Genomic DNA, 21,532 nt, shown 5'->3' with positions numbered 1-21,532 from the left:
CCTCTCCAACATTTATTATTTGTGGATTTTTTGATGATGGCCATTCTGACCGGTGTGAGGTGATACCTCACTGTAGTTTTTATTTGCATTTCTCTAATGATTAGTGATGTTGAGCATCCTTTCATGTGTTTGTTGGCAATCTGTATATCTTGTTTGGAGAAATGCCTGTTTAGGTCTTCTGCCCGTTTTTGGATTGGGTTGTTTGTTTTTTTGATATTGAGCTGCATGAGCTGCTTGTATATTTTGGAGATTAATCCTTTGTCAGTTGCTTCATTTGCAAATATTTTCTCCCATTCTGAAGGTTGTTGTTTCATCTTGTTTATGGTTTCCTTTGCTGTGCAAAAGCTTTTAAGTTTCATTAGGTCCCATTTGTTTATTTTTGTTTTCATTTCCATTTCTCTAGGAGGTGGGGCAAAAAGGATCTTGCTGTGACTTATGTCAAAGAGTGTTCTTCCTGTGTTTTCCTCTAAGAGTTTTATAGTGTCTGATAGTCTTATAATCGTGACTCCTTTAGTTGTAAGTAAAGAAAAACCACTTATGCTAGCTCAAATGAAGTAGGTTTGGTAAGGAGGCAGTATTTGGCAGGGCATGGTAAGTAAGCTCGTGCATAACCAAGGACTGGGGACAAAACACAGTGGGCCCCACAGAAAGTGAAACTTGGAGAGTCGGGAGCCAAGATTGCACTCAGTCCCACAGGCGGTGTCAGTTCTCATTTATCTCTGTTTCTTGCTCACTCATGTTACATCTAGCCCATTAGGTGCCTTCTCCATCTCCGTATTGCGACCTCTCAGCTCATCCGGCCAGTCCTGATGATAACTCTCTTCTGTTGTCCTTCCTTATATGAAATTACAATGATGGAGAATCTGATTGATTCAGCCCTGCCCATAGGTAGATCTTTCTTGGGTCAGATGTCCACACAGAAACACGCTGCGTCCAAACAGTAGGGGCTGCGGCAGTGTCCTCAGCAATAGACCACGTATGATATCAACTCTCTCTTCTTCTTCTTCATTTTCTCTTTCCATTTCTTTCTCGATTCCCAGCTGTTCATCTCTGCTTAAACCCTTTCTCAGATCTGAACCTCTTTATTCCAGGGCTCTCTTCTCAGAAGAAAAGTGATCTTCCAAAATCTTATTCTGGTGTGAATTACTTTACTTGTCCTTCTCTAACACATGAATTTTAATTGTGAATTTTGCAGGGAAAGAATCCTAAAATAATTTATTATTTGTCATTAAATCTTATAGTTTGTGGCTATTTTGTATCTTTTCAAATAACCCTAACTACTTAAAAGATTGTGACCTCTGAATCCCTCTAAGTTTCATCCTGGGAATTAGGGTTAGGGAATGATGTAACAAAAGACAAATGAAATAACTAATATATAATTAAAATATCTAGTATTTTACCAATAAGATCAACCTCACTATATTGTCTTATTATTTCTAGAACATGATTATTGAATGTTGCTCTGAAATAGTATCTTTGTTTTTGCCTGATGAAGAGGCAACTCCGCTATCTGAGGTATGCATCTCTTTTAAAACTGTATGTGATTCTCTAACAAGTATTGTTGTTGCTATGGAAATGGAAATACAGAAAACATCTATTATGAAAGTATCAAGGGCCTAACCATCCTTAATTAATATGAAAAGTGCTAAGCATTAGTTTATAATAGCATGTTATTTTGGTTAGAAATATTCTTTGTTAAAAAATCAACTAGTACAGAAAGTTGTGGAGAGGATAATCTTAAAATCATCTCAAATTCACCATTCAGGGAATAACCACTATTAACATTTTGGAGAATATCTCAAATTTTTTTCATGTATAGTTAGACTTTTGAATTTTTATATCAGTGGGATCATACTGCACAAGCATTCTGTAACTTGTTTTTTTTTTCATTCAACAATAATGCTATGGAGATATTTTTATGTGAAAAGTCTACCCTGTCTTATTTCATGCCTACATAATAGTTTCTTTTAAGTATTTGTCATGTCAGGCTCTGTTTATATAACTAGATCCTTATTCATGGATCTTGAGGTTGATGGGTTCTAGAACATGTATTTCACCCTTCTGTTTCACCCATCCTCAGAGTTAATTCTTAGGAATAGGATTTTGGAGTAAAAAGTATATGCATATGGTCCCTGACTTACAATGTAAGTCCCTGACTTACAACTTATGATTTTTTTGACTTTATGATATTATGAAAGCAATACACATTCAGTAGAAACCATACTTCAAATTTTGAATTTTGAGCTTTTCCCTGGCTAGCAATATGCAGTCCAATACTGCAGTGAACTGCAGCTCGCATCACCCTCATGATCATGAGGGGAAACAACCCACATACGTACAACCATTCGGGACCCAGACAGCCATTCTGTTCTTAACTTTCAGTACAGTATGCAGTAAATCACATGAGCTATTCAACACTTTATTATAAAATTGGCTTTGTGTTAGACGATTTTGTCCGACTGCAGGCTAATGTATGTGTTCTGAGCGTGTTTAGGGTGTGCTAGGCTAAGCTCTGATGTTTGGTAGGTTAGGTATATTAAGTGTATTTTTGACTTAAGATATTTTCAGCCTCTGAGTTTACCCATTTATTGGGACATAACCCCATCATAAGTAAAGGAAGATCTGTATACATTTTCTATTGTGGTAAAATATACATAATGTAAAATTTACAATTTTAATCATTTCTAAGTGTACACATCAGTAGCATTAAGTACATTCAAAACGTTGTGCAAACATCTCCACCATCCATCTCCACAATTTTTTCATCATCCCAGGTAGAAACTTTGTACCCATTAAGTAATAACTCCCCATTTCCTCCTCCCCCAGCTCCTGGTAATCTCTGTTCTACTATTTGCTTATTCTAGGTACCTCATATAAATGGAATCATACTATATTGGTTTTTTTGTGGCTGGCTTATTTCATTTAGTGCAATGTTTTCAAAGTTCATCCATGTTTAACATGTATCAGTACCTCATTCCTTTTTAAGACTAAATAATATCCCATTGTATGTATGTACCACATTTGTTTATCCACTCTTCTGTGGATGGACATTTGAGTTGTTTGTACCTTTTGGCTCCTATAAATAATGCTGCTATAACCATGGGTGTACAAGTATCTGGGTGTACACCTAGGATTGGACTTAGTAATTGGTGGATCATATGGTAATTCTATGTTTAACTTTTTAAGAAAACCCCAACAGCTGCACCATTTTACATTCCCATCAACAGTGCAAGAGGGTTCTAATTTCTCCACATACTCACCAACACTTACTTTCTCTTTCTTGATAATAGCCATCTTAATGGGTGGAAAGTAGTATCTCATTGTGATTTTGATTTGCATTTCCCTAATGACTAATTTAATCGCTGATCGCCCAGTTTTATATCTTCTTTGGAGAAATGTCTATTCAATACTTTGCCCATTTTGAATGGGCTTATACATTTGGGTATATAACTGGGTATATAACTGCAAATGGCCTCCAGAAATGTGGCGCCAGTTTTCCCTCCCATCTGCAGTAGGTGAGAGGCCCCGTGTACCTGTGTATTCACCCACACTAGTTCTCCTCCTTCTGCTCTCTCCCTCCCTCCTCCTCTTCTCCTCTTCTCCCTTTCCTCCCTCTCGTCCCCCTCCTCTTCTTCTAACTGTTGTAGGTCTGACAAGTGAAAAATGACATTTTCAATTATTTTATATTTATTAATAGTAAAGCCAAATATAGTTCCTACTTTGTTGGCAGTCTGTGTTTCTCCTTTTGTGGAATGGTGTTCATTCATTTAGCCAATCAACAAATACTTAGAGTGAACTGCCTATGTGTCAGGAACTCCTTTCTAGGCCCTAGAGAGCCTGCTGTGAACAAGCAACAGGGACCTCACTCTCTCTGAGCTGCCGTTTTTTTGTTTTTGTTTTTGGAGAGAAATAGTAAATAAATCAATAAGCAAGATAATTCTGCATTTTGTTAAGTGCTATGAAGGAAAAAACAGAGTGAGATGTTAGAGTAGGGTTGGCAAACTGCAGCCTGTGAACTATGGCCCACTGCCTGTTTGTAAATAAAGTTTTATTGGAACACAGCCATGCTCATTTGTTTACCAGTTGTCTATAGCTGCTTTTGAGCTACAACAGCAGAGCTCGGTAGTTTTGACAGAGACCATATAGCCCACAAAGTTTACATTATTTACTATCTGGCCCTTTACAGAAAAAAGTATTCTGATCCCTGTGATAGAAAATAACAGGGGATGGGGCAACAGTTTAGATGGGTGGTCAGGGAAGAATTCTCTTAGGAGAAGACCTGAAACATTACACTGTGTCCCTCCCACTAGATCATTAGCTTCTCGGGAGCAGGGGTGGTGCTATCTTAATCTTTGAATTCTTACAGTGCCTTGTACATGATATCACTTGGTTATTGTTTCTTGAATTAAATTCTCTTTAGTTTTAAATACCTGAAATTTAATATTTGCTTAAAATTTTTTTTCATCTGGCCATTCATGTTCTTTTCCCATGTTTTTAAATGAGGAACTTAATTTTTTATTATGGAAATATGTAGAATTACTGCAGCAGACCATTGACAATAAAAATCAAGCTTAAATCTAGTTTTGAACAAACTGTGATTTACAAATAGGTCACAGAAAAAAATTGTTATTTTAAGACACATGATTTATAACATTAATGGGCTTTGGCCCCTGACAGACCTGGGTTGGAATCCCAGCCTTGGATCTTGTTTGACCTGAGGCAAATCATTTAACTTCTCTAAGCCTCAGTTTTCTCATGTGTAGAGTGGGGTAATAATGCCAACAATGCCTCACAGTTATGAGGACTAAAGTAAATAATGTATGTTAAGTATTTGGATTAGGGTCTAGTGCAAATAAATGTTAAATAATTATCAGCTATTTCATCATGTCATCTTCCCTACCATGGTCCTGCCTTCCATGTGTGAATTCTTCATCCTCTAGTCAACTCATTTCAACAGATTTTTAAGATCCAAAGTTGTTTTGAAATATTGACAGAAAAGGGGAGTAACAGTGTTAAAGAGAGAGAGAAAACCAGGAGTCCTTTTCTTTGCTTGTAATGTAAATAATTGTTGAATCCTAGAGGAATTAGGTCAGGGTACAGGATCCCAACATGAGATTGCAGTCGTGAAAGAATCACTGGTCCAAGAGAAGGTGCCTCCAATTGAATCCCACGCTGGCATGTCCACTGAGAGCGAGACTCACCTGAATCCCACGCTAGCACGTCCACTGAGAGCGAGACTCACCTGAATCCCACGCTAGCCGTCCACTGAGAGCGAGAGTCACCTGATAGTGCTGGATGGAGCGTGGGCGTTTACAGGCTGGTTCCAAGAAGTAAATGGTTAAAATAAAGAAGAAGTAAATTTGTCTAAATAAAATTACATGCCTTCTTTTGTCACTGGCATGAGATCTTCCTGTTCAGTTTAATTCCTTACTGAACATATCTATTATAATTGCCTTTGCCTGTGTTGCCTCTTCTTAATTAAAATAAATATTGCCACACACAACTTGTGACAGAAATAACCTGAGATAGCAAGGAAGTGAAGGAAGGGAATGAGTGCTACGTGCTAATGTTCTTAGTTATTAGTTACAGAAGGTAAATGACCGTTAGGTGTACTTTCTGGTGCACCAACAATGAAGCGATCCTTTCATTGCCTACATAGGTTCAGATTATTGCAGTTTCCAAGTTGTCAGGTAGGATTCAAACATGACGCTAGAAATATTCTTTCCGCTCTTGCTGTGACCGCCTGTGGGGAGTCGTTCTATACAACTCCATTCATCAGTAATTTTTGACCTCCAGCTGCACGCAGAACATTGGTGTAGATACTTTTGTTGCTGTAAAGGCAGCATAGGTTTAAGTTCCTGCATTCAGCTAAATTAAATGCTTTCGTATTGGTTCACATGATACATGTGAATTTACCTAATATGTGTGTGTGTGTGTGTGTGTAGTAGGTGTATCTGTGTGTGTGTTACATATATCTGTAGTGTGTGTACATGTGTGTATGTATGTATTGAACTGATTTGAGTCATACAGACTCAGTATGGAGAGGAAATTCCTAGGAGCAGATCCTGCTTTGAAGGTGGAAAAGGTGACCCTAAGCCTAGAGAAAGGACACATTGTAGAGGAGATTGCAAAGTAGTTTTTCTTGGCTGAATGAGTTTAGTAGGATATTTTTTGAGTTCACGGTTTTTAGCTAGACCTACTATAGTACCTGACAAACACTAATGATAATAATCATTAAACTGCAAATCTTACTAATAGTAGTAGTAATTTTAATATTTATTGAGTACATGGCATGTGAAGACACTGTCCAGTGTTTTAAATCCAGTATCTCATTTAACATTACAAGAAGCCTATGCAGTCGGTTACTGTTACTATCCCCATTTTAGAAATGGGGAGGTGTAGCAGCATGCCCAAGCTCTTGCAGCTTGTAAGTAGAGGAGGCACTAGTCAGCCATAGATCCGCTTACATCCGGGATCTGCATCTTTAACTAAAGTGCACCCAGTGCATGTCTGATTAGAAGAGGGAGCAGATGCTGCAGGGCGTTGAGGAGTGAGAGGTGAGAAAGGGAAGGTTGCAAGTGTAGATGAATCTTTGAGAAGGTTTGGGACAGGAGTCTGGAGAGGGTGGAGGAGCAGCTCCCAGGAGGCAAGGAGTCAAGGGCGGGTGTTAGGACAGCAGCAGTGCACAGGGCAAAGAGTTGGGAGGGGCGCAGTTTGCCTGTCTAGAAGAAAAAAGGACAAATGATGAAGCAAGGCCTAAGGGAGTGGGCCGGAAACAGAAAGATATTGACAGCATAAGTGAGATAGTTGCCTGGAAACAGGAAATACACCTCTTTCTGTAGGTCTTGGGGCAGCAGGTTAAGGGCAGGAAGGGATGTGAGTAAGTGTGTGAGAGAAGGGTAGGAGAAGCGGGGGCAGTTCACACCCAGTGGTTTTCACTTTCTCAATGAAGTAGAGGCAAGTTCATCTAAGACTGGAGTGGGGTAAAGGGTTGAGGGTATGATCTTCTAAGAGAGATGAAGATCTTGAATATTCACAGTCATTGAGTGTGATGAGCAAGGAGCTGACCAAGAAAAAGTAGAAGAATTGAGGGCCACAATGAGATTTAAAAGTCATACATTTGAGGGGCACTAGGCTACTTGGCTTTTTTTGATTTCCTCTTTGATTTCTTCAGTGATCTCTTGCTTATTTAGTAGCGTATTGTTTAGCCTCCGTGTGTTTGTATTTTTTACAGATCTTTTCCTGTAATTGATATCTAGTCTCATAGCATTGTGGTAAGAAAAGATACTTGATACAATTTCAATTTTCTTAAATTTACCAAGCCTTGATTTGTGACCCAAGATATGATCTATCCTAGAGAATGTTCCCTGAGCACTTGAGAAGAAAGTGTATTCTGTTGTTTGGGGATGGAACGTCCTATAAATATCAGTTAAGTCCATCTTGTTTAATGTTTCATTTAAAGCTTGTGTTTCCTTATTTGTTTTCATTTTGGATGATCTTTCCATTGGTGAAAGTCCCCTACTATGATTGTGATACCGTCGATTTCCCCTTTTATGGCTGTTAGCATTTGCCTTATGGATTGAGGTGCTTCTATGCTGGGTGCATAAATATTTGTAATTGTTATATCTTCTTCTTAGATTGATCCCTTGATCATTATGTAGTGTCCTTCTTTGTTCCTTGTAATAGTCTTTGTTTTAAAGTCTATTTTGTCTGATATGAGAATTGCTACTCCAGCTTTCTTTTGGTTTCCATTTGCATGGAATATCTTTTTCCATTTTGTATGTGTCCCGAGGTCTGAAGTGGGTCTCTTGTAGATAGCATATATACAGGTCTTGTTTTTGTATCCATTCAGCCAGTCTGTGTCTTTTGATTGGAGCATTTAATCCATTTACATTTAAGGTAATTATCAATATGTGTATTCCTATTATCATTTTCTTAATTGTTTTGGGTTTGTTATTGTAGGTCTTTTCCTTCTCTTGTGTTTCCTGCACGGACAAGTTCCTTTTGGCATTTGTTGTAAAGCTGGTTTGGTGGTGCTGAATTCTCTTAGCTTTTGCTTGTCTGTAAAGGTTTTAATTTCTCCATTGAATATGAATGAGATCCCTGCTGGGTAGAGTAATCTTGGTTGTAGGTTTTTCCCTTTCATCACTTTAAATATGTCCTGCCACACTCTTCTGTGCTTAGCCAATTTTTTAAATTAGTCAGCAACTGTCCCCAAATGTACTAGGTAACTGTTATGGAGTTGCTGAGTGTGTTTATACCCAGAGGACATAGGAAAAACTAGGTGGATTCTCAGTTCCCTTTGAAAGAAGCTATGCAGTTTTTCTGGCTTTTGGATGGAGTTGCATGTTTCCCAATTTATGTGGGATAGCTTCCACGTCACTTTTTGGGGGGGCTGTTAAGTCCTAGAAGGTAGGCTATTTATCTTCCTTTAAGCTGTTAAGTCCTAGAGGATAGGCTATTTAACTTCCTTTGGCTAATTTTGTTACATTACCCTATGCCCCTTGGTTTCTTTTTAACAAAACTTCCCAAATGGTGACAATGACAATACTGTCTGTAAACTGTCATTTATAGCATTGGGAACAAGGTATTCTGTAGTTTACTAAGTATTAAAAAATTAATTCAATAATATAACTTCTTTCAGTTGAAAGTTGTAGTTGTTTTTTTTTGTTTTTGTTTTTTTGTTTTTTTTTTGTACCAGCCAAGAGCTGTCTGAATAGATTTTACAGGCATCAAGCATTACATCTTTCTTCTGTGAGACATTATTATTCTGTCCTCAAGTGAAGAGTATCCTTTGTATGTAAGTTCATGAGACCTCCACTTAATATTCTTATATTCTTTTGGAGACAATGCCGAATGACATCAGTTCCACACTGCCTCTAAAACACAGCTCTGACTTTGATTCCATCCGCTTCACTATTCATTTCCGACTGTCAAATTTGGCTAAGGGAAAAAGAAAGCCCTTAAGAAAAGGCTAGGCTATTAATGTGCTCTTCAAAATGCTAAGAAAAGGCTAAGCTGTTTATAGCGTTTTCAAAATGCTCATCTCTCGGAGATTTGCCAGCAACAGTGTCAAGGTGAAATAGCTCTCGTTCATCCAGGAACTGAGAGCCTTTGTGTTCTCTGCACTCAAAGCACTGGTCCCACTATTGTTAGACGTACTATTTGGGGGTATAATGATCCTTGGATATAATTTAAACCAAAATATAGTCATGAACCTGATATTGTGTATTTACTGTAAAAGTGGCAAGCAGTGTGTGCAATGCTTGAGAAAGCAAGCCTGGCTTCATTCTGGGTACAGCTGTATTTCAGAATCAAGGGGACAATTTCCTGAAGTTTAGTCACTTTGTATAACTTCAAAGGAAGTGAGAGGCAGGGGTGTTATTAGCAGATCTGTACATTGCTTTCTGTCTTGCTGAAAACTGAGTCAAGTGCTTAGTTTCATTCACTTCATGCATTTTGCGAAACGTTTTTGTCTTGATTAAAAATCTGGACCCTTAACAATGGCGTTATAATTCATTTTAGGAGAATGTTGATTTTGGCCTCATATTTCTCAGTCAGTTGACAAGCCTTTTGAAATTCTCCAGACCAACGTTCTTTATATTTAAATAAATCCACAAAGGAGAAACTGGTGTAAATTTACCCATTTTCTTTGTTAATACTTTGGACACCAGTCATTAGAGATTTTTGCCCTTATTTCTCCTGTATCTCAGGTAGCCGGTACCATTATGTTCTTTTCTCAACCACCTGTGAGAGCACAGCACGGTGGGAAGAGTGCTCGGCACACACTGGAGCCCCACTGTTGCTCTTGTGGACAAGTCATTAGTCCTTAAAGACCTCAGGTCAATTACATGCTGTTGAAGGTCTCGGAAGCAACGTTTCTCAGCAGATCAAAACATGATTTGATTCTTGGTTCCACCATCTGTTGATGGTGTGACCGTGAGCTACTCACTTTTCCTTCTCTGCTTCAGCTCCTTATCTGTCCATTGGTGATAGCTTCTCCTCGTGTAGGATTGCATTAGAAACAGTATGTGACACGTCTGATATAGTGCCTGTCAACGCCATGGGTAAGCATCCAATACGTTGTGGCCATCTTTATTTTTCCCTGCCTTAAAATAATGAGAAATGAGTCATTTCTTCATTTGATCATTCGTAACTCTCTGCATTGGTGGCTTTTGGCCTATCTGAATGTTTGCTAATTTTCAAAAGAGTAAAGGGACATTTAATAGATGTAGTCTTAATATTATTTTTCAATCATCCTTTTTAAATTAAACTTTCTGTTTTGAGATCATGTTAGGCTCATGTGCAATTTTAAGAAATAATAATGTGATACATTATAATAATATAATATAAGGTAAAACTGTAGTACAGTGTCATAGCGAGGATAATGACATTAATAAAGTCGGGGTACAGAACAATTTCATCACTACAAGGACTCCTCCTGTTCTCCTTTTATAGCCACCCCCACCTCTCACACCCCACCTCTGTCCCTGACCCTTGACAATTATTAATATATTCTCCATTTCTATAATTGTATCATTTCAAGAATGTTATATTGAAGGAACCATACAGTATGTAACCTTTGGGGATTGGTACTTTTTCACTCAGCTTAATTCCCTGGAGAACCATTAAATCATGCTTTTTTTTGCGATACGCGGGCCTCTCACTGTTGTGGCCCCTCCCACTGTGGAGCACAGGCTCCGGATGCGCAGGCCCAGCGGCCATGGCTCATGGGCCCAGCTGCTCTGCGGCATGTGGGATCTTCCCGGACCAGGGCACGAACCCGTGTTCCCTGCATCGGCAGGTGGACTCTCAACCACTGCGCCATCAGGGAAGCCCTAAATCATGCTTTTGATGGACCAAGAAATCCTTATGAACATTGAATATTTTACTTTGGCCACATAATAATCATTAGCTCAAAAATGCCTGTTGTGGTACCTGGCACATAGTGTGGGGTAAAGGTTCACTGAGGCGCAGGGGTGGATCCCACTCTACCTGATTCACCCCTCCTCCTCCCTCTCCTCCTCCTCTCCATCCTTCTCCTCTTTCCTTGCCCCCTTCTTCTCCACATCTTCTTATGGATATTGACAGACAAAGGCTGATTGCTCAAGTTAGAAATACCAAAAAGAGTTAAAAGAAATACTTTATGTGAAATTGCTTTGTAAATTGCAAGCTCTGTTAGACTTCCTATCAAAAATTACTGGTCAGTGTTGGCCACATTGTAAGAATAGTTTGCAGATGCTTGCGATGTAAACGGATGGGAACAAAGGACTCAGCGTGAGCAGTGTTTCCTTCCGCATCGTGCTCATGGGTCTGTGCTCTAGTTTCTGCTGCAGTGGGAGCTGCTGACTAACAAAGCCCCTCAGCCTTTCACTCTAACCAACAAAGTCCCGGGAACAAAATGCAAACTTCAGTTCACATTCTTTGTAAGCCTTTGCTCTGAAAAGGAGCCCCCTGTTTAGAGTTGCCAGATGTTAAGCTCGCTGAACTCCTTCATGAAAAAGCATCAAGAAATGCCAAGTATTGTTCAAACTCTGGAGTTTTCATTTCAGTATCTCAGGTCAAAAGCCCACAGGCAGATCAGTCACAGCCATTCAGGAGGCAACCCACCTTCAGCATTTGTACCCAGTTAGAGCATTTCTTCCTGGAACTTTGCTGCTGAGAGTCAACGACCTGACCTTTAAGTGGAGTCCAACCCTTACTCTGATGGAATGTCCCCTATTCAGAAATACAGCAAGGGGAGAACAAGCTTGCCAGAGTGTAGCTGTTTGAGCCAGGATAGCTTAGGCTGTGCTGTGCTAACAAATAAACCCCACACCTCAGTGGCAATCAAGGTTTGCTTATTTCTCATAAAAGTCCAGTGAGGGGTCCGCAACTCTCCTTCAGCTTGTAACTGTGCTGTCTGGGCTACACGGCCTCCAAGTCGGAGGAGAAGAGGGCTAGGGGATTTCGCGGGATGTTTTTAAGTTGGGTGACTATAGATACAGGTTTGCCTGCAGCAGTCGCAGCGCATACCTGTTGATTTGGTGTGATGGTTAATATACTCTCCTTTTATTCTCAACAGTCTCCCAGTTTAGGCAATAAATTAGGGTGACCATTTCTAAGAGCCAGCATGGAATGGCTAGCATATAATTTCTGCCCATATCCTATTGGCCTTGCCCTGATGTGCAACGATGTAGAGAACCATAGAGGAACAAGTATGTACTTCAGTGAGCTCTGGTAACCTCTGGCACAGCAGGCATCTGCAGGAACGCCACGAATTTTTTCCACAGAATTAATTCAATAACTTCAATTACCAAAACTCTGTTGAGAAGATAGGTTAGAAATATGATATTCTTACGAACTAAGCCATCTCATTTAATCACACATTGTGGTAGGCTGACTCATGGCCCCCCAGAGATGTCCACATCCTAATCCCCAGAACCTGTTACCTTATATGACCAAAGGGACTCTTCAGACGTGATTAAGTTAAGGATATTGAGATGGGGGAGGTTATCCTGGATTATTCAGGTGGGCCTTAAGTGTAGTCACAAGTATCCTTGTAAAAGGGAGGCAGAGGGAGGCTTGACAGCAGAAGAGGAGAAGGCAACGTGATGATGGAGGTGAAGATTGGAGAGATGTGCTTTGAGGATGGAAAAGGAGCTATAAACCAAGGAAAACAGGTGGCCCCTAGATGCTAAAATAGGCAAAGAAACAGATTCTTTGCTGAGAGTCTCCAGAAGGAACCTGCCCTGCTGACACCTTGACTTTAGCCCAGCCAAACTGAATTCAGATTTCTTACCTCCGGGACTGTAAGAGAACAAGCGTGTGTTGTACGCCACTAGGTTTGTCTTACATTTGTTACAGCAGCAGCAGGACATTAATACACACGTGCACTCTGAAATTCAGCATGTGACTTTAGGTTTCTGTTTCTGTTTAGATGTCTGTAAAAAAAAAAAATCCTTCTTTTACGTGTGAGCTATTTAAGTGGCTTGCCCAAGGTCCCTTAGCTAGTTAATGTCGGAGCCAGGATTTACACCCAGGCAGACTGGCTCCTCAGATCACGTTTCTAACTACCCAGCTGCACTGCCTCTGCCCTACTGCCCAGCTGCCCTTGAACTCCCCCTACCATGCCCATCCACCATGAAACGCCCCTGCTGCATGCAGCCTCTCCTCCCACACCTACCTGACTTCAGTCTCTTGCTCCTTCCATGGGCACTGTGGGCCCCTGGACACATTTCCAGCTTCCGCTTTTGGAAAACATTTTATGTAAGGTTCTAGGGCTTCCATAGGGAATTCTCAAGAAAAGTTAGGCTTCAGGAGAAATTATTGAATTTCTTCATATTTAAGTGTTTGGGGAGGGATATTATTTGAGGGAAGATATTTCTGAATCTTCTTCCTACTCCTTAGTTTCTAATTCTCTTCCTCATACTCTAGAGGGGGAAGTGTTCCTAAGGGTAATCAAATAACATGATTAATAGAAATGATATTGGAAAGGTATTAAGTTAGTTTTACCATGACGCAGAAAAGAAGCCTCTAGAAATTCGGTATAAAAATTCTCAGTACTTTAAATCTCCCGTTAGCTTGTATTGGTTATATACTAGTATGCGTTTTGCCATATTGCCATTTGTTTAATGGTTCTATCGTTAACCACTGAATTAAATATTTACGCCTGGGTGGCCCCTTCACTGAGCCACTAAGAGCTCCTCTTCCGGACCCAAGAACTTATTTTCCCAGCTCTGGGAATGTGCTGACCAGCAGCCCTCAGCTCTCAACCCTCTCCAGGAACTGCCCCTGTCTAATGGACATGGCCTTTTTGGGCAGGGGGGGTTGGGGGGGTATCTGTATCTAATTACTGGCTGATATGGGTGTGCAGTGGCCCAACCACCCCCCCCCCACAAAAGTTGGGACAACTCTGAAGGGCCACTCCAGCTTCAAATCTCCCCATGGGGTTGGCAGGGGGTTTGTTGTGTCTGCATTGCAGCCAGTCTTCTCCCTCTACCTAATCCTGCTTTCTTCCCTTTCCCCATGGGTGTTGATCCCAAGGATATGCCCCAATAAACTTCCTGAAAGCTAAGTTCCATCTCAGGGTCTGCTTCCCAGGAACCTGAACTGCAACAATGAGTTAAAAATAATAATAAAAAATGAAGATCCCTGACTGGTGATGAATACATAAGAGTGCTCCATTAATCCTTATTTATTGGAGTTAGAAGAGTTCTAAAGGAACTTGGAAACACACTTTCTGGTTGAAAGTTTATTTTCTAATGTAGAAGTAAGGGGAAAACATCATACACGTCACCCACTCATGATTAAAAATACCTTCTGCAGTGTGACCCCACAGTTCAATCACAGTTTCCTTTGACCTCTGTTTTAACAGTTAATTTACAATGATATAAAGTCTGTAAAACAAAGATTCGAGCCCATATCCAATGCTCAATAAATGCAGGCTTCCTTTTTCAGAGAAACGTTTTTTCCCAGAGTAAAAAAACAAGGACTTGGTAAAGCTTTAAAACCATTTTATGCAAATAAAGGCAATGATGTAAAGAACAATGTCATCACGCATAGAACTATATCAGAATTTATGCTCAAATCTCCACAGTGAGGAATACACACTCATTTTTACAACACATTGACCATAAGCATTTCTGTTCAGTCATCTACCCCAAAACACTTTTCCTTTAATTCTTCCCCCAACCTCTGATTATAAGCACTGAACCATCAGCCGAAAACTTGCATCTAGCCTTTATGCCTTATGCACTTCATTGTTGGTTGTATGACTCCGCTTCCTGTTCTGATTAGAGCTTTTGATATTTTAAAGGGGATTTGCCCTGTTTGAGACCCTTTATTAGTTTTTTACATGGTGACAGAGACTTTCCTGGAGTGAGAGAGCAGCTGTTCTTTCTGCACAATAGGGTTTCAAAGGCTCTTTTCTCTGGGACTTAGACTCTTGAACGTCAGAATAAGCCTGGATACGCACAGCCTAAACTTTTACTTTTTTCTGAATGGTCTCAAAAGATTGTTTTGTTAAATAGTTCCCTATAAAAAGCATATATCCATAATGGAGATACCACTGCCAGCTCTATCAGTTTTCATCACGTAGTGCCTTGGCTCAGCCTGGGGTAGGGTATGAAGGGCAATGTGTACAGAAGGGATGCAAGGGAAGAGGAGGAATGCAGGAGAAAGCCCCAAAGGCCCCAGAGACATTCACTAGCTGAGCACTGCCCTAATCTACATAATAGCAGATACGACTCTTGTGGGTTTTTTCCTGACACCAGCCGATTCTACAGTTCTCTGACACCAACTGGGTGCCCAATAATTCAATTCAGTTCTGACGCTACTACCCAGAGTTAGCACAGACTCCCACAGATTAAAGGCTCAATCCAAGAATGCCCCCACTTCAGATGCCTGCTGTAAGTGAGGTGCCCAGGCTACCCATACTTCTGTCCCAGCAGACTGCAGATTCAGGAGTTCCCATGATGCCCCCTAAGGTTCGATAAGTTGCTATAAAGACTCACAGAACTCAGGATAACACTTCACTTATGATTACCGGTTTATTATAAAGGATACAACTGAGGAATGGCCAAATAGAAAAGGTGCATAGGGCAAGATGTGGGGGTTGGGAGGAACAGAGTCTCCATGCCCTCTCCAGGTGCGTCACCCTCCCAGTACATCAATTTGTTTACCAACCAAGAAGTTCCTCAAAATGTGTCATTATGGGGTTTTTGTGGAGGTTTCATTACGGAGGCATGATTGATTCAGTCATTGGCCGTTGGTGACTGAACTCAATGTCCAGTTCCTCTCCCCTCCCTGAAGGTCGGGGGCACTGGGCTGAAAGTTTAACTCTCTAATCACATGGTTGGTTTTCTTGGTGACCAACCCCATCCTGAAGCTATCTAGGCACCTTTCCCCACCTTAGTCATCTTATTAACATACAAAAGAAAATTTCCAAGGGATTTAGGACCTCTATGCCAAGAAACTGGGACAAAGACCAAATATGGATTTTCTCTTAAAGTATGAACATCACGTAAAATTGATTTTTAAACATATATCCCAGTGAATGTAGTCTCCCTCAATATATCTCCTCTCATGGAGGTGCTCTTCATGTGTTTGTTCCATTGTTCAAAACATTTCTGGCATCTACTTAGATGTGAAAATGGAGACAGGGCTCCTTATGTTGCTGAAATGTCTTTGGCTGGACTGAAACCTTTGGTTTCCTGACCATGTGGGACAATATATCTGAGCAGGAATTGTCCTTTATTAAAAGGTGAACTCTGCTCAAGAGCTCAAGGAAATGCCATGCATAGCCAGGGCTCAGTGGTTGTAGAGTGTCAGTGAGAGCGATGGTGATGGGGCGGATGATTTAAGAAGAGATTCTATTCTAAGGCAGTACAACAATCGAACCAATTTCCTGAACATATGCTTTGTCAACTGTAATCCTGTCTTTAATTTCTAATTTTCTTGTTCTCTGCAAAATGTCTTTATAATAATGTTATTTCTTTACATTTTAATTTAGAAGATTTCTACCACCTTACCAATATGACCCTGTGATCTCATATTATGTTTAAGAAAACTTCTTTTCTGCTATATTTAAAGTTTTATTAATACAAAAATTAGAGTGATGAAAAAGATAATCTTGTTTGCAGCAAAGTGTGAAATTTCCTGTGGTCTGATAGAGTTGTATATAAGCCCTTCTCACCTTCCTAAGAGTTAGGTGCTGTTTCTGTTAGATTGCGGAGAATAACATTGTTGGTATTGGGATTCTCTCAACCATATAACGTATAGTGAAACCAAATACATCTAGTTCCCTCTCATCTGGAACTTTTATTAGCTGGGTCACCAGTCATTCATGATATCTGCTCTTAAGTAAGCTAGTATTGTATTATCCTTTCTACTTTGGAATGCATGTTTTTTCCCCAGTCCAAAAAAAAGACTTCAAAGACTCAGGTGATATATAAAGAAGAGATAGAAAACATGGTAGAAAAAGATATATATATGAAAATGCTAGATAAAAACAGTATTTCCTGTTGGTACGGGCCGGCTGGCCACACATCCGGTGTCCGGTAGGGGGGTGCCTGGCACCGCCAGCTGGACGGGGGCCCCCCTGCTACCCTCACGGCTCCGGCGTCCAGGAGGATCCAGCATGAGCAGTCGCAGCTCCCGCTCATTCTGCTTCATCTTCTTCAGAATGAACCCCAGGCTCCGCTGGGAACGGAAACCCGAAGTTCCTGGATTGTATCGTGACTGCATATAGGGAGTAGGAGTTCTGACTCAGGAGCCAAAACCAAGAATCCCTAGGATGTTGACGTCACCTTGGGGCCACTGTGTGGTTCAGTTCCCTGGAAACATGGTCCAGAACCTGCTCTTCTTTGGACTCGACGTCATCCAAAATCTGCCAGTTACACGGCTTCTCCACTTTCCCTGGCTCCTGATATCGTAGATGGTAGGCCTGGGATTCTCCATCCAGGGTGGAAATGGCCCCTAGGGGCCCTTTGGAAATGTGTGGGGGCGTCATTGGATTGAACCAATTACAAGGTAGAGTTCATGTCGTTTAGAGGGCAGGGGACAGACTTGCACAAAGAATTGTCCTGCCCAAGATGCCCATTGTTTCTCTATCAAGAAGCACAAGTTTTCATTTTGCCGATGAGAAAATTGAGGCTCACATGGCGCTTAGCATGATTGACATTGTGACTGACATATAGTAGGTGCTCAATCAATATTTGTGGTTGAACAAGAACAACAAAAAAACAGTATTTGCTTTCCTACCTCGAAGCTATTGTTTTTTCTTTTAATGGCTGTGACTCTGTATTTTAAGGTTCTTGAAAGGACACAAAGTTAAATCCAATTGTTTCACAAAGCTTGCAGTTTTTTATATCCTGCTTACTAATTACAAGAGTAGGCAAATCTAATTGATTAGTGGTTATTTGGCTCTCTCCCTTTTTTCTTGGTCATTAACACTTAGAATCAATGAAAAGACAAATGACACTGGGCTGAGAGAAGCAAGAAGATGTCTCAAAGTAGGTGCTCAATAAAAACTCAGTGGCTTAAGAAAAAGCATAGATACTTTGAATACAATATGATTTTTGTTTCAATCAAGGAAAATAGAACAAAGGAGCAGAAGTAATAAAATCTTTCATTATGATAAAATCTAGTTTTCAGGCAGAAACTCATATAAAGTATAGCATTGGCAAAAAAAACCTTTAACTTTCCAATGGCTTTCAGAACTCCCCCAAACAAGTTCAAGTCCAGGCCAGATTTGAATGAACTCCTTCAGGGTGCCCCGCCTTGATTAACTTCCTTTCCCTTCCTTGTACTGTTTCAGACTTTTATCCTCTCTAGGCAGGCAAAAGCATCATCATTTCTTTAATATTGCTCCTTGAACCATAACCTGCTTGAACTAAATTACAATCTGCTACCTACCAAGATATTTTTTCCTTCCTTTCTACAAAGTGTTTCCTAATCCAGGAAAAGGAACCAAGATTCTCTGGTACCTTATCCTGGACAATTTGGACTCAAAGCTATTTTCTAAACACAAACAAGACTTCTCAGTAATTATGTGATTGCCAATGTTATCTCTGTCGAATGACAAAGAAAGAAATTCAGTAATTTCACCTGGAACCTAAATTTTCTTGAGAAGTTCCCTATGAAAGACCCAGAACCTTCCATAAAATTTCCAAAAGCTGAAGCTGGAAAAGTGTCCAAAGTGCCATGGAGCCCATGGGAAAAAATTTAACCGAGGAGGTGAAAGACTTGTACACTGTAAATTATAAGATGCCGGTGAAAGAATTGAAGAAGACACAAATAAATGGAAAGATATTATGTGTTCATGGATTGGAAGAACTAATATTGTTAAAATGACCATATTACCCAAAGCAATTTACAAATTCAGTTCAATCCCTATCAAAATTCCAATGGCATATTTCACAGAAATAGAACAAAGAATACTAAAATTTGTATGGAACCACAAAAGACCCTAAACAATCCTGAGAAAGAAGAACAAAGTTGTAGGTATCACACTCCCTGATTTCAAACTACGCTACAAATCTATATTAATAAAAACAGTATGGTACTAGCACAAAAACCAGACACATGGATGAATGGAACAGGATAGACAGCCCAGAAATAAACCCACATACTTATGATCAATTGAGCTACAACAAAGGAGGCAAGAATATACAATGGAGAAAAGAAAGTCTCTTCAATAAGTGGTGCTGGGAAAACTGGACAACAACAAATAAAATAGTAAAATTAGAACATTCTCTAACACCCATATACAAAAATATGCCCAAAATGGATCAAAGACCTAAATGTAAGACTGGATACTATAAATCTCCTAGAGGAAAACATAGGCAGAACACTCTTTGACATAAATCACAGCAATACAGTTTTGGATTCTCCTCCTAGAGTAATGGAAACAAAGACAAAAATAAACAAATGGGACCTAATTAAACTTAAAAGCTTTTGCACAGCAAAGGAAACCATAAACGACATGAAAAGACAACCTACAGAATGGGAGAAAATATTTGCAAACGATACAACTGACAAGGGATTAATTTCCAAAATATACAAACAACTTATACAGCTCAATATCAAAAAAAAAAACCCAATCAAAAACTATATCTGGAGAAAACTCTAATTCGAAAAGATCCATGCACCCCAATGTTCATAGCAGTACTATTTATGATACCCAAGATATGTATATTATATACAATGGAATATTATTCAGCTGTAAAAAGGAATGAAATAATGCCATTTGCAGCAAACTGGATCTAGAGATTATCACATTAAGTGAGGTAAGTCAGACAGAGAAAGACAAATATCATATGATGTCACTTATATGTGGAATCTAGAAAAATGATACAAATGAAGTTATTTACAAAAATAGGCTCACAGACATAGAAAACAAGCTTATGGTTACCAAAGGGGATGGGGGGAGGGTTGAGGGGAGATAAATTAGGAGTTTGGGATTAATAGTTACATACTTACTATATAGATAAACAACAAGGACCTTGTGTACGGCACAGGGAACTATATTCAGTGCCTTGTAATAACTTATAATGGAAAAGAATCTGAAAAAGAATATATACATATGTATAACTGAATCACTTTGCTGTACAATTGAAACAACACAACACTGTAGATTAACTATACTTCAGTTAAAAAAAAAGAAAAAAAGAATCTGGAAAAGTATAGATAGATAAATGTATGTATAACTGAATCACTTTGCTGTATACCTGAAACGTTGTAAATCAACTATAATCTTTTTTAAAGTGCTCAATAAAAAAGTTAAGTTTTGAAATATGGAATTGAAAAAGTTAACTCAAGATGGATAGAAAACTTGAATGTAAGACCTGAAATCATAAACTTCCTAGAAGAAAACATAGATGGTAAATTCATTAACATCAATCTTAGCAATGTTTTTGTGGATCTGGCTCCAAAGGCAGGGGAAACAAAAGAAAAAATAAATAGACAGGACTACATCACATCAGACTAAAAGCTTCTGCCCAGTGAAGGAAACCATTATCAGAATGAAAAGGTAACACACTGAGTGGGAGGAGATATTTGCAAATCATATATTAACTAAGCGGTTAATATCCAAAATCTATGAAGAACTCATACAATTCAACAAAAAGAAACGAGCAAAACGCCCCCAAACAACCCAATTAAAAACTGGGCAGGGGATCTGAATAGACATTTTTTCAAAGAAGACATAGAGATGGCTAACAATCACATGAAACTGTGTTCAGCATCACTAATTATTAGGAAAATGCAAATCAAAGCCATAATGAGATATCACCTCATGCCTGTTAGAATGACTATTATCGAAAAGACAAGAAGTAACAAATGTTGGAGAAGATATGGAGATAGGGAACCTTTGTACACCATTGGTGCGACTATAAATTGGTGTAGCCACTCTGGAAAACAGTGTGGAGATTCCTCAAAAAATTGAGAATAGAACTGCCATATGACCCAACTATTCCACTTTTGGGTATTTATCCAAAGAACATGAAAACACTAATTTGAAAGAATACATATACTCCTGTGTTCATATGGAAACAACCTAAGTATCCATTGATAGATGAATAGATAAAAGAAGATGTGGTATAAAGACAATGAAATATTACTCAGCCATAAAAAAGAATGAAATCCTGCCATTTGTGACAACATGGATGGATCTTGAGGTTATTATGCTAAGTGAAATAGTCAGATGGAGAGAGAAACATACTGTATGATTTCATTTATATGTGGAATCTAAAAACAAAACAAGTGAACAAACAAAATAAAATGAAAACAAACTCATAGATACGGAGAATAGATTAGTGGTTACCAGAGGGGGAAGGGATTGGGGAGTGGGCAAAATAGGTGAGGGGGGTCAACTTATTGTGGTGATGGCAACTAGAGTTGTGATGGTGATCACTTTGTGGTATATACAGACGTCGAATTATAATGCTATACACCTGAAACTTGTACAGTGAAAAAGAAAATACATGTTGGAGAGGATGTGAAAAAATTAGATCCATCATACGTTAATAGTGGGAATGTAAAATGTTGCAGC

The 21,532-nt window shown here is 39.4% G+C and overlaps 1 protein-coding gene across 2 annotated transcripts in view; it reads left to right on the top strand.

The window, feature by feature from the left end:
• The window catches only part of CFAP54 (cilia and flagella associated protein 54), a 301,163-nt gene that overhangs the window by 277,683 nt on the left and 1,948 nt on the right, over window positions 1-21,532 (top strand). For both annotated transcript variants that reach the window (XM_060164794.1, XM_060164793.1), the window contains one exon: window positions 1,441-1,515. In XM_060164794.1, the coding sequence (XP_060020777.1) occupies window positions 1,441-1,515 (75 nt within the window). The remainder of the gene's footprint in view (window positions 1-1,440; window positions 1,516-21,532) is intronic.

Source organism: Lagenorhynchus albirostris, chromosome 11 (assembly GCF_949774975.1).
Source record: "Lagenorhynchus albirostris chromosome 11, mLagAlb1.1, whole genome shotgun sequence".
Taxonomy (NCBI): Eukaryota; Metazoa; Chordata; class Mammalia; order Artiodactyla; family Delphinidae; genus Lagenorhynchus; species Lagenorhynchus albirostris.
The sequence above is the reverse complement of the archived record's forward strand: the minus strand, read 5'-3'. Positions and strand labels throughout refer to the sequence as shown.